Genomic DNA, 12,949 nt, shown 5'->3' on the forward strand with positions numbered 1-12,949 from the left:
TAAATCAATCTTCTAAATCTGTCATGGATTACTTCATTGCGGTAATAGTTTTACTATTTCTCAAGAAAAGTATGATAAATTGATTAACTTGCCTTAACAAGTCAGTTTACTCCCTTAAGGAATTCCTTCTAATACTAATCTTGTTTCAGTATCCTCCATGACTCTTGATCATCCATATTGTGTCAATCTTTAAAATGTACAATGACTTTTCTGCCAATGAATGTGCCATACAAGATTTGAGCACCAAGAAGATGATTGGTTTTGATAGACAGATTGGGACTATCCTGATTTAGGTCAAATTACCTCAACTACCACTATATCTATAGGGCACAAAAAGCTTGAGTAAGATTGGTTGCGCATTGGGCACACCATTAATGACAGATGAATGCACGTCAAATAGGTATTGTATATCTTTTGCTAGAATCTAAGTTGAGATCGACATTATACAAGAGATAGTAAAGGAAACTACCATCAGAGATAAAGAAGGTGAAAATACGCAACAAACTGTGAATACGAATGGTGTCCGGCGTATTGTACAAAATGTCACAAAATTGGCCATTAGTGTGAAGGAAAAATACAAAGGCAAAATGCAAAGAAGTGGATACCAAAGGAGAAGACAACACAAGACAAGACATAGGAAATAGTATGCAGGGATGAAATTGAAGTTCAACAAGACAACATAACAGACCCACCAGCACAACAAACTTCTACAAGGAACAAATTGGAGGTGCATCAAGATTCAGATGCAGAGACTGAGGAAACCCGAACTGCAGTTCGAAAAAGAGGGAAAGATAAGAATAGAGGTAACTACCACTCCATTACATGTCAAACAGGGAAATGGATTCACATAACTAGGGGAGAGTGGTTCCTTAGTGTATGATAATGTTCCATTGTTATTTCGTGGAACGTACGGGGGCTGAATAAAGCAGGTAAGAGTAGGGAGATTCACTATCGTCTCCTGTATCTTAACCCTGCTATTATAGTACTGATTGATACAAGAGTAAAATAGCAAAAAGCTCATACGATTAGAGAGAGGATGAAACTCAATTTCAATTATCTAGATAATTAAGATAAACATGAAAATGGCCGTTTTGGATCTGTTGGGATAATAATAGAGTACGGGTTGAGCATGTTAGTAGCATTGACCAAATGATCCATTGTAAGGTGATGGGAACTAACGGGAAATTTATGTATTGGATGACTGCAATCTACGCTCATAATCAATTGGAATTAAGGAAAAAGCTTTGGCAAGATATTGGCATACTACATTCCCACCAACAGGGGCTGTGGATGTTGATTGGTGATTTCAACAATGTTGTTAAGGTAAAAGATCAAGTAGGAGGGAATGTGGTTACGGACAAAGAATACATTGACCTTGTTAGCATGATGAGTAATGCTGAATTATGTGAACTGGAAAGTTACAGTGATCGATTTACACGGTCTAACAGGCAAGGTGATAATGCGATATATTCAAGGATTGATCGTATACAGGGCAATATGGAATGGATGCAGGAACATGTAAATGCTACCTTGACCAATATGACTCCTAATGTATCTGATCACGCCATGCTTCTACTGGAAGAGGAAGAAATGCTAACACAGATTTGAACAAGCACATTTAAGTTTATCAACAGTACATCTGACTTGGATAATTTCAACGACACTAGTAGGCATAGCTGGAATACTCCACTGCACGGCGGGCCGATGTTCGTTGTTTGGATAAAGCTCCAAAGACTTCAACCTCTTATCAAGAATCTGAGCAAGCCCTTTGCAGAGATGAACCACCACATCAACAAGACTAGAGAGGATCTACTGAAAGTACAAACAACTCTGATTGCTAACAGAATGAATCCTCACAACATTGAACTGGTTAAAAGCTTTTCTGAAGCTTTCATCAAATGATAGGAAATTGAATTCAATGTCTTAAAACAACAAGATCAAATCGACTGGTTGCCATTAAGTGATGGCAAGAATAAGCACTTTCACGCATATATTAAGATGAGACAGAAATTCAAACATATGAATAGGCTTTAAAAAGAAGATGGCACCTTTGTGCACACGCAACCAGAATTGGAATACGAGGTTATGGAATTCTATAAGAATCTTATGGGGAAAGCTACTGATGAACATGATTGTATTGACATAACAGCTATGAGAGTCGGAACCCAACTGGATTCAGCTCAAAGAGAACTGCTCACTGCGCCTGTTTCGGAATTGGAGATAATTGCAGCCCTTAAAGGCATAAGCGATTTGAAATCACCAGAAATCGATGGATACGGGGCCTATTTCTCTGAAAAAAGCTTGGCATACTATGAGAGTTGATGTTGTGAAGGCTGTTCTGAATTTTTTTGTTGATGGCAGATTGTACAAAGCTGCCAATTGCTCAATTATGGCGTTGATCCCGAAACACAATGAGGCAAAAAGTATAAGAGATTATAGGCCCATTGCTTGCTGCAGTACCCTGTATAAAATAATTTCCAAAGTGTTGGCAAATAGACTGAGCAGGGTCCTGACTCCTGAGTGTTATTGTTGGTTGTAATCAGGCTGCATTTGCCAAAGGCCAAAATATTCACAATCACATCCTTCTAACTTATGAACTGATTAAGGGTTATGAGAGGAAAGGTGGAACTCCAAGATACTTGATGCAGATGGATATTCAAAAAGCGTACGACACGGTTGAATGAAAAGCATTGGAAAGTATTTTAAACGAAGTTGGAATCCTTAGAAAATTCATAAATTGGGTAATGATCGTTGTTTCGAATGTATCGTATAGATTCAATGTGAATGGACAGTATACAAAGATTATGAAGGCTAAGAGAGGAATTAGGCTAGGTGACCCTATCTCACATTTGCTTTTTGTCATTGTTATGGAATGATTGAATCGATTCATGTACAAGTTGCATAAAGACAGCAACTACAACTATTACCCTAAGTGTGAGATTCTGAAAATCACCAACTTATGCTTTGTGGACGACCTCGTAATGTTTGCTATTGGCGATAAGATATAGGTTGAAATGATGATGAATACATTCAGAAAGTTTCTCTTGCAACAGGGCTGAAATTTAACCATCAAAAGTGTAGAATCTATTGTGGTGGAATGGACAACAACTTAAAGAAGGAGATTATCAAAGCTATTAGTTTCCAAGAAGGGCAACTACCCTTCAAATATCTGGGGGTGCCTGTCACTGGCAAGAAACCTCCTATCCATCACTACATGCCGTTGGTAGATCGAATAATAGCAAAGATCAAACATTGGAGCGCTCGAATGCTTACGTATATAGGGAGATTGCAACTGATAAAAAGTGTGACATTCGCGCTCACCAATTATTGCCTACGATGTTTTCCTTTCCCTAAAAATGTGATTCACAAGATAGAATCCATCTGTCGTATTTTCTTATGGACAGGTAGTTTCGAAGGTAGTCGTGAGGCACCGGTAGCATGGAAGAAGATATCTAGTCCTAAAAGTTATGGAGGTCTGAATATAATTGATACAGACCTTTGGAACAAGACTAATATGTTAGATTACTTTGGGATTTAAGTGGCAAAGCAGATTCCCTCTGGGTCAAATGGATTCAAGCCTACTACTTAAGGAACGAGCAACTTAAGGAAATATATATTAAACCTAATTACAGCTGGATCATGAAGGTGGTCCTCGAACAAAGAAACCGTGTCAATAATATTTATGATTGGGAAGATATCATGAATAATAACAAATTCAATATCAATAGAATCTATAAGAAACTACAAATGTGTGATCAAAAAGTGGAATGGAAGGGCTTGATGTATGGTTACACGGAGAGACCGCGAGCTTGTTTTATTATGTGGCTTACCTTTCATTGAAGACTGTCAACCAAGGACTGGTTATATAAATTTGGTATGATTGATAATAAAAGCTGCTGCTTCTGCCCAAAAGAGGAATTCGTCAATCATCTCTTTTTTGAATGCCCCATCACTAGGAATATTTGGAAGAAGGTACTGTATTGGATCCAGGTTCAACATAATCCAAAAGTATGGAATCATGAGATAGATTAGTTGATACATCAGACGAAAGGTAAAAGTTCCAGAGCTGGAATACTCAAAATGGCCATTACGGAAACGATTTACGAAATCTGGAGTCTCCGTAATCACAAAAGTTTTGGGAAGGATATGGATAACACGAATATAGGTGGAAAAGTTATAGATACCGTGATATATAGAGGATGTAATAATAAGAAACTTAGAAAAAATATAGCTATCATAGTGCTACAATAGATATGTGAGAGTTGTGGATTTTCCTTCTCTTCTTGATCTTTTAGTTGCTGGATCCCTTAGGATCGCTTGTAATTACTTAATTTTTTTGGATATTAATTAAAGTTATTTATCTCAAAAAATAATGATTTTAGTGATAATTATTTGAATTTTTTCCTCGCTCTAATTAAACAAAATGATTAAAGTAATACATTTTGAAGAGGTAAAAAATCAATACGAAATTATTTTAACTTAAGGAGTTAAAATGAACTTTGAAGTTAAGCACATAACAAATGTTTTAAAAATTAGACTGAACATCAAACCGAATAGGGTACTGGATCACTGATTTATTGATCAAATCATTTAGCCACTAGTCGAACCGCATGACTAAATTAGATTGAACTGGATAATTCTATTGAATAAACGGGTCCTTGTAACAAAATAATCTTTTTATTAAATCGATCGAACTGGATGACTCGATCTCTAAAAAATCATAGAACACCTACAAAATTTCAAAATTTTAAAATATCATAATTTCCCATTATAATTAATTGTTCAAATTTTAAATATAATCATCACACACAACAAAACAATACAAATTACAAATCTAAATAAATTTAAAAGTAGATCTAATTGCAAATAAGAGAAAATTATTCTAAATAATATTTAAATAAAGTCTAATTACATTTTAATCATATGTATTTTTAAAAATATATTTTAAAACGGCGTAGTTTTGTCTGAGAAAAAAACATGCATTTGACCAGTTAGTTTTTCAAAACCGAAAATTCATCTGTTTTTACCAATTTATATCAGTTTTGGCCGATTTTTACTGGTTCAATAGAATACTCAATCCAACAGTCAAATTAGATTGATGACCCTTCCAATTTTCATTTTGATCCGTGCGACGGATTAATTCGGTTCATTTTTAAAACACTATGAAACTTAAATAATGAAGAAAATAAATTGAAACTTTTTAATAATTTGTAGGGATTAATATATAATCATACGGTATTAGTTTCTTCTAGAGTAGACATGGATAGAGGAATGCTCAGTCCTTATTTTTTTTTCCTTTTTTATTCTTTCTTCTCCCATGTCAGTTTATTTTCCCAAAAAGAAATAGGAACCCAAAACCCCCCATTTTGTGAAGGAAGTTCAAGTTATGCCTTGCTTAACTTGTTTTCATCACTCAATGAATGAATGCACTTTACGTGTTTGTATTAATGTTCTTCCTTACATTACCGCTATTTTACTTTATTCCATCCTTCTTCTTTTCTCCACCATAAATTAGGGGCTACAATACATATACATGAGTTGTAAGTTGTAACAAACCAAAAAAGAGAAAGGAGAACTTGAAATAAGGTAATTTTTTAATCTTTTAAATTAGCTGTTGCTCATAACACTAGCATGCTTGATAACATAGCGTACCGGCACCCGTGCCACATATACCATATTTAGGTTACTTATTATTATTAGAGAAAGGGGTGATGCCCTGACAGTGTAAAAAAGATTTACACTGTCAACCAATCACGACTTTGTTAAGCACCAAGTCATACTTTAAATTTTAAATTACTGATATGATGTGGCAGAATAAAATATTTTTATTGGATGACAGTGTAAAAAATTTTTACACTGTCAGTGCACTACCTTTTAACTCTTATTATTATTATTATTATTATTATTATTATTATTATTATTATTATTATAATTATTATTATTATTATTATTATTATTATTTATTATTATTATTATTATTATTATTATTATTTAATTTTAAGTCAAATTTATGTTTTCTTTTATATATATATATATATATATATATATATATATATATATATATATATATATATATATATATATATATATATATATATATATATATATATATATATATATATATATATATATATATATATATATATATATATATATATTTTGAAAGTGGTAGAACTTGAACTGAAGTGAGCACTACTTATTGGAGAAACAAGATTAATTGTTCATTCAACTTGAGCTTCTATTGAAAGTGGTGAAAATAAAAATAAGGTAAAAACCATTCATATGATTGCCTTTTTCAAAAATATTTGCTTATAACCCAAAATCATTGTATCACCGTAGACAAAATTGTGTTTAGTTTGTTTTTTGTTCTGCTTATTGTCATAAGCAATTACATAATATATCATAATTAATTTTTACATAGATCTGTGGATGTTTTATTTGTATCACCATATATTATAGTTTTTATTTTTTGTTGATCGCGATTTTAAATTAGTCTTGTTGTTCTTCGGGTTTTGTTTTGGTGGTAAACTTATTTATATATCATATTGGGTTGAAGTATCTCTTATACTCCCAATTTATAATTTCTTTTTTATGGTTAAAACAATCCTAGCTTTAAACTTTATAGATGTGGCTGGTTTAATGCATAATTTGATGAAATGTTTCTTGGAGTGTGTGGGATGTTGAGACATATTATATTTTGAGGGAGAGCATATAAGTGAATGGATTAATAGTTGAGGGGGTCGTTGTGATACAAGTGTGAGTTAAAAATCTCTTATTGCTTGAAAAAAGTAGAAGTCGATCAATATATGACTAAAAGGACCCATGAACCTAATGTCTTAAGTGGTATCTCTCACTTGTGTGGTTGCTCTTGATCCAATGTGGTTGTCCTCATCATGACCCATCACCTATATACCTTAAATCCAAAATATTTTGTTTAACTTTATGCGTGTTCGAACATTTATGCTTAATTTTGATCTATCGAAGCAATGTTGAACATTTATCCCTAACTTTGATCGACGGTAAATGATTTAGATGACGAGTTTTCTGATTGATTACACGAAGAAAAATTCGGAAAAATCGTTAGACAGAGCGCTGAAAGAACTACGTTATATATGTTGTTTCACTTGCATTGCTAAGGAATTTGAAGAAGAAAAAGCTTGGTTGGAAGCAGAAAGGACAGCTGTTGGGCAACGTGTTAAAGTTGCAAAACGAAGAGGAGATGATGTTCAAGCCATTGCTATTTTTTGGGAAGAAGAAGCTGATAAGATCATTCAAGAAGACACCAAAACAAAACAAAAATGCTTTTTTGGATTATGTCCTAATTGCATATGGCGATACAGAAGGGGAAAGGAATTGGCAAATAAGAAGGACCAAATAAAAAAACTTATGAAAACCGGAAAGGAACTTACAATTGGACTCCCTGCTCCTCTTCTAGATGTTGAACGATATTCATCCCGACACTATATTTCTTTTAAAAGTAGAGAATCAAAATGTAAAGAGCTTTTGGATGCACTAAAAGATGACAACAATTATATAGTCGGTTTGCAAGGGATGGGCGGCACTGGAAAGACTACATTGGCCAAAGAAGTGGGAAAGAAACTTAAGCAATCCAAACAATTTACATACATTATTCTTACTACAGTGTCATTTTCTCCAAATATTAAAAAGATTCAAGATGATATTGCTGGACCTTTGGGATTGACATTTGATGGCTGTAGTGAATCAGACAGACCTGTAAAACTACGGAAAAGATTAACCAATGGTGAAAAGATTCTTCTAATATTGGATGATGTTTGGGAAAATATTGATTTTGAAGCAATAGGGATTCCATATTCAGACATTCATAAAGGTTGTAGAGTTCTTGCAACCTCACGTTGTAAACAAGTATTCAACACAATGAATTGTGTTAAGAGAATTGAACTGGGCCTTTTGTCAGAAGAAGATGCATGGATCATGTTTCAAAAATATGCCCATACGAGTAATGCTTGCCCAAAAAAAGTGATTGATATTGGACGTGAAATTGTAAAGGAGTGTAAACAATTACCAGCCGCAATTGCAATTATCGGCAGTAGTTTAAGAGGCCAAGATCAACGAGTGCATGAGTGGGATATGAAATTAAAATCCTTGAAGAAGCATGTATCCTATCACGGGGTTGATGATGATATGGTTGAACTTTATGTATGGTTGAAGTTTAGCTATGATTATATGAAAGATGAAAAAGCCAAGGGATTGTTCCTCTTATGTTTTGTATTTGGAGAAGATGAAGAAATTCCTATTGAAGTTCTAACCAGAATTTTCATAGGAGCGGGGTATTTTGAGGAAGATTATAACACCTACAAAGGGGCTCGTGACCATGCAGTTGTAGCCAAAAATAAACTGCTAGATTATTATTTGTTGTTTGGGGTCGGCGAAAAACATGTAAAAATGCATGGTTTAGTTCGTGATATGGCTCAATGGATAAAAGGCAAGGAGATTCAAAAGTCTTTGGTTGAAAGGAAAGTAAATATTCAATATTTACCAGGTGAAGGGAAGGACAGGAATTTGTTATCCGGTAAGTTTGGTGATTCCAAACTAGAGATTCTATTTGTCAACGTGGATAGAGAAGAAGAACGCAAATGTACGGAAGCTCAAAATTCTTTCTTTGAAAATATGACCCAGCTTCGAGTTTTGTGGTTTTTAGGCAATGACTTTACACGTCTCTCATTACCATATTCAATTCAGTCATTGACAAATATTCGTTCTATATTGGCTAATAGTGTGGATTTAGGAAACATCTCTGTTTTAGGAGAACTGCAAAGCCTTGAAACTCTTGATTTAGTTTGTTGCACAATCAATGAACTTCCAAAAGATATTGCAAAACTAAAGAAATTTAAATTGTTGAACCTGGAGAATTGTGGAATTAGAATGGATAACCCATTTGAAGTTATTAAAAGATGCTCATCACTTGAAGAGTTGTATTTCATAGATAGTTTTAATGGTTTTTGTGGAGATATAACATTACCTCAGTTACAAAGATATCACATCTGTAAAGGGGGGGCTGTAATGGATGATTCTCTGACAAAATATGTGGTTTTTCCTACAAGTGATGATGCATATTGGTTTTCAAAACAAACACTGAAATTTTGTATGCAAACAGCAGAGGTTCTTCGACTAAATGGAATTAAGGGTAGGTGGAGAAATCTCATGCCTGAGATTCTTCCTATAAATCTAGGTAATGATGATCTCGTTGAGCTTTGTTTGAGTTATATTTCACAATTACAATACCTTGTTGACACTATTGGTTATCAAATGCCAAATGTCCTGTCCAATTTGGTTGTACTAAAACTGGATAGAATGGAAAATTTGGAAGGACTATTCAATGGTGCTCTTTCCTTTGACTGTTTTAAGAATTTAAAGAAGGTGTCAATCAAGGACTGTAAACATCTGCGAAGCTTGTTTAAATGCAAGCTAAATCTCTCTGGTCTAAAGGTTCTCGAATTGGAGGGTTGCCCAATGTTAGTTTCCCTATTTTCTCAAGTGTCGACTTTTAGAAGCCTGGTGCTACTAGAGACATTGAAAATAGCTCATTGCGAAAGACTGGAGAACATTAGAGAGGAGGAATCACAAAGCAAAATAAATGACAGAGATAATAGTAACAAATGGCATGGCTCAATGTTTCCAGAGCTAAAAGTCCTTGATATTGAAGGATGTCCCCTATTAGAGTCTATGTTTCCTTTTCTCGTTGTTCAAGATCTTCCAGTACTACAAACTCTTAAAATTAGAAGATGTAATGGGTTGAGATACATATTTGGCAAATACCAACATGTGGAATTCCATTCTCTAAACCAATTGGAGCTCTGCCATTTACCAAAATTCATTGATATGTTTTGTGAATCTAAGCATCCCATATCATCGTCTGTGAAGGGGTCATTGGCTGATGTTGATCAACCACAGGACAACTCAGTGGCACTGGCATCAGTAAGCCTCTCACCTTTTTCTATGGTTTGATACTTTCTCACTTCTTTAATATTTGGTTTGATTTTGGTTATACTACATGAATGTTTGGTTTGAATTTGAATTTCTTTTCATTGGGATTACATAATTACATTGCAGGAATCAAATTCATATCGCCTTAATATATGGGAGCGTGCTCAATGTCTTCATATACAATCAAAGATCCTTTACAATATTAAAAACATTGAACTATCTCAGTTCTCCAAGATAAAATCGGTATTTATCCTATCCATTGTTCCAAAACTGTCGTTGGAAAGTTTGACAATCAGGAACTGTGATGAATTGGAGCACATAATAGACTTTGGAGATTATGATACTAGCAGCAATAATTGGGGAAGTATCTTCCCAAATTTGAAAGAGCTCAACATTGAAGGTTGCCCGCAATTGAAATACATACTTGGAAGCGACACTCTCGATCAAGAAAACGACATTAAGATTCTGCTTCATCTTCCGAAATTGGAATTTCTAAGTCTTCGCAATCTGCACAGTTTAGTCGCGACGTGTCCTAAAAAATATCATACAACATTTCATCCTTCGGCAAAACTTGAACTAATAGAATGTCCTCTGGCTACTATCAAATCTATTGGTAATTTCATAACGCACCCCGTGTCAGAATCGCTCGACAGTATAATCATAAAGGTATCAACCTTATTCCAAGAGTAACTCTGCATTGAGTTACTCCACTTAATAACTCATTTTAAATATTAAGTTTCATCAATCTTTTGTTAAATTAAAAGTTTTTATAGAGTGGATCATTTGTATAAATTTTTAGAAGAAATCGACAATTACAATTATGTAATCAATTAGTGGGCATTTACTTATGTTTTTTTAAAACAAGATATTGTAAGTCCAACTGAATCTATTAGATGAAGTATCAAATCATTTTGTGTTCACGGTTGATAAGAACTTTAAACTCATCGGTCGAATTTGTAAATCAATGATTTCAAACTTATGTGCAGGAATATGGTGATGACCAAAGAGCCACCATACCTTCATGTTCAATTTCCACAAAAGAGCCACTTGCTGGGAAATTTGAAGGTTCACAGGAAACAAATCAGATTAAATACTTTTTGGATCAATTTTCATTTCATAAGTTACCTCATCACCTTTTTTATTTTGAACTCTCTTCATTTCCACATGTTGTGCAGGTTCTCTAAACGATGATGCTTTCATGGAAGTTGAAGCAACATCTGGATATGAAATCATCATTGTGTCAGACGAGTTTGAAATCATGGAGACAAAAAAGAAACAACCAACAAAGAGAAAGCAAGAATTTGTTGCAAACGTACCTGGATTAGTGATGCCTTTAGCAGCAAATTCAAAAGTAACTAGTCTCTTGACTGTTTTTCTGCATATATAGGAAATGAATTATTATATAGCAACTCTCAAAAGTATCTCTTTAATTTTATGCAGGGAATCAAGTTAATAACATCGCCAACTCATCATTCAGAACAAAATATTTCAACGTCAGTGCCATTATTTAATTATGAGCATAAATCATCTTCACATGTGAGTTTACTGTATAGAACCAAGCTTATAAACATATAATTCATCTTACTAGTTATAGTGTTTTTTATTCATTGATTGCCCATGACCATCAAATTTGATCTATAATCAACTGGTTAGTATTTCTCTAGTGAAATCTGGACCACCTTTCTAAAACATGTTTTAATCAATATTGTGAGGTACGTCATAGTAAGAGTCTCACATCAGATAAACTATGATCTAAACATATTTTTATAAATGGAAAAAGTCTTCACCTTAAAAACCCATTTGTAGAGGTTTCAGTTAGGTTAAACCCAACCTTCTATGTGATCATACAAATATTAACAATTTAGAGAATTTGATACTCGTTAACTATTTTAATATGTGTAGGAGGAATATTGTCTTGGCCAAATAGGCATACCCGCCTTTTCAATTTCCACTACAGAGCTCCTTACCATTGAAGATGTTGATCGTGGAGAATCACACGAAACAACTAAGCCTAATAATCAAGGTGAATACTTTTTTAATCTATTTTCTTTTCTTATGCTACCTAATCATCCTTTTGATTTTGAACTCTCTTAATTTTCTGATGTTATTTAGTTTCTCTAAACGACGACCCTTTCATGAAAGTAAGCTCAAGTACTAAGAAAAAGATTCCTAAGGATGATGATAAAGTTAGAGTTTCAAAATCTAGACCTTCTACTAGCATCATATCACCTATTGCACTTGAGTTTTGTTCAACACTTTCTAAAGGTATTTATTGCTTCATTTTATTTTTAATTAAAATTTTTGTTCTCAAAGAAGCAATAATATTATTTTCTATACTTTTAGGGGACACTTCTCAAATAGTAGAAGATGCATTGAAATTCTTTCCAAATGCATAGCGAAAACTATTTTGATACGGAATGGTTGGATGGTGTTGAAATGTGCGCTTTGTTTCCCAAGTTCAATTCTTTCAAGATGCACTGCCTTACAAGATGCAGTTTCTTCAAATGTAAGCAGCATTGAAGAATCAATTTGACATGTGATCAAATAAGCTAACCACGATAACTAAATGTTAGTTATAACAGTTAAGAAATTGTTAGAGATTAGTATTCAGTAAGAGCTTGTGTATTGTACATAGCCGTGACTTTACTTGTACTATAACTAACAATTGTATCCTCCTTTTAAATTCAATGAAGTTAGTTGAAATTACACTCAATCTTCCTGTTCATAATATGGTATCAGATAGAACAATATAGCTTAATTTTTATCATTCTTATCCATTTTTCTACTGAGTTGATTTTTTTCTTTGACTTATTCCTCAAGACAAAGTTCTTGATTTGTTCATCACATTCTTCTTCAATTAAATTTTTGTTAAATATCAAATCTTTCTTGTCCTGCAATATCCCAAATCTGCTTCAACATAATAATAAAAATTAATAGAGTCCCTTTGTTGTGAATTTAATGCCAAGAACAAAGTATAAAACAA

At 33.5% G+C, this 12,949-nt stretch overlaps 1 protein-coding gene across 1 annotated transcript; it reads left to right on the forward strand.

Annotated features, from left to right (window-relative positions):
• The first annotated feature begins 6,163 nt into the window (after positions 1 to 6,163).
• LOC131643003 (probable disease resistance protein At1g61310) lies at positions 6,164 to 12,653 on the forward strand. Its single transcript, XM_058913153.1, has 9 exons — positions 6,164 to 6,267; positions 7,033 to 9,957; positions 10,093 to 10,632; positions 10,953 to 11,031; positions 11,142 to 11,317; positions 11,407 to 11,502; positions 11,869 to 11,989; positions 12,079 to 12,231; positions 12,310 to 12,653. Exons 2-9 carry the CDS (start codon positions 7,033 to 7,035, stop codon positions 12,360 to 12,362), a joined length of 4,143 nt encoding a protein of 1,380 aa, XP_058769136.1. The 5' UTR covers positions 6,164 to 6,267; the 3' UTR covers positions 12,363 to 12,653.
• The last annotated feature ends 296 nt before the right edge of the window (positions 12,654 to 12,949 follow it).

The sequence above is a fragment of the Vicia villosa genome, unplaced genomic scaffold (assembly GCF_029867415.1).
Source record: "Vicia villosa cultivar HV-30 ecotype Madison, WI unplaced genomic scaffold, Vvil1.0 ctg.006462F_1_1, whole genome shotgun sequence".
Lineage (NCBI taxonomy): Eukaryota > Viridiplantae > Streptophyta > Magnoliopsida > Fabales > Fabaceae > Vicia > Vicia villosa.

Coding starts and splice junctions, on each gene's coding strand:
- LOC131643003 (XM_058913153.1), top strand. CDS start 7,033: ATGACGAGTTTTCTGATTGATTACACGAAGAAAAATTCGGAAAAATCG. Junction 11,503..11,868: donor AGCATAAATCATCTTCACAT/GTGAGTTTACTG, acceptor TAATATGTGTAG/GAGGAATATTGTCTTGGCCA. Junction 11,990..12,078: donor AACTAAGCCTAATAATCAAG/GTGAATACTTTT, acceptor GATGTTATTTAG/TTTCTCTAAACGACGACCCT.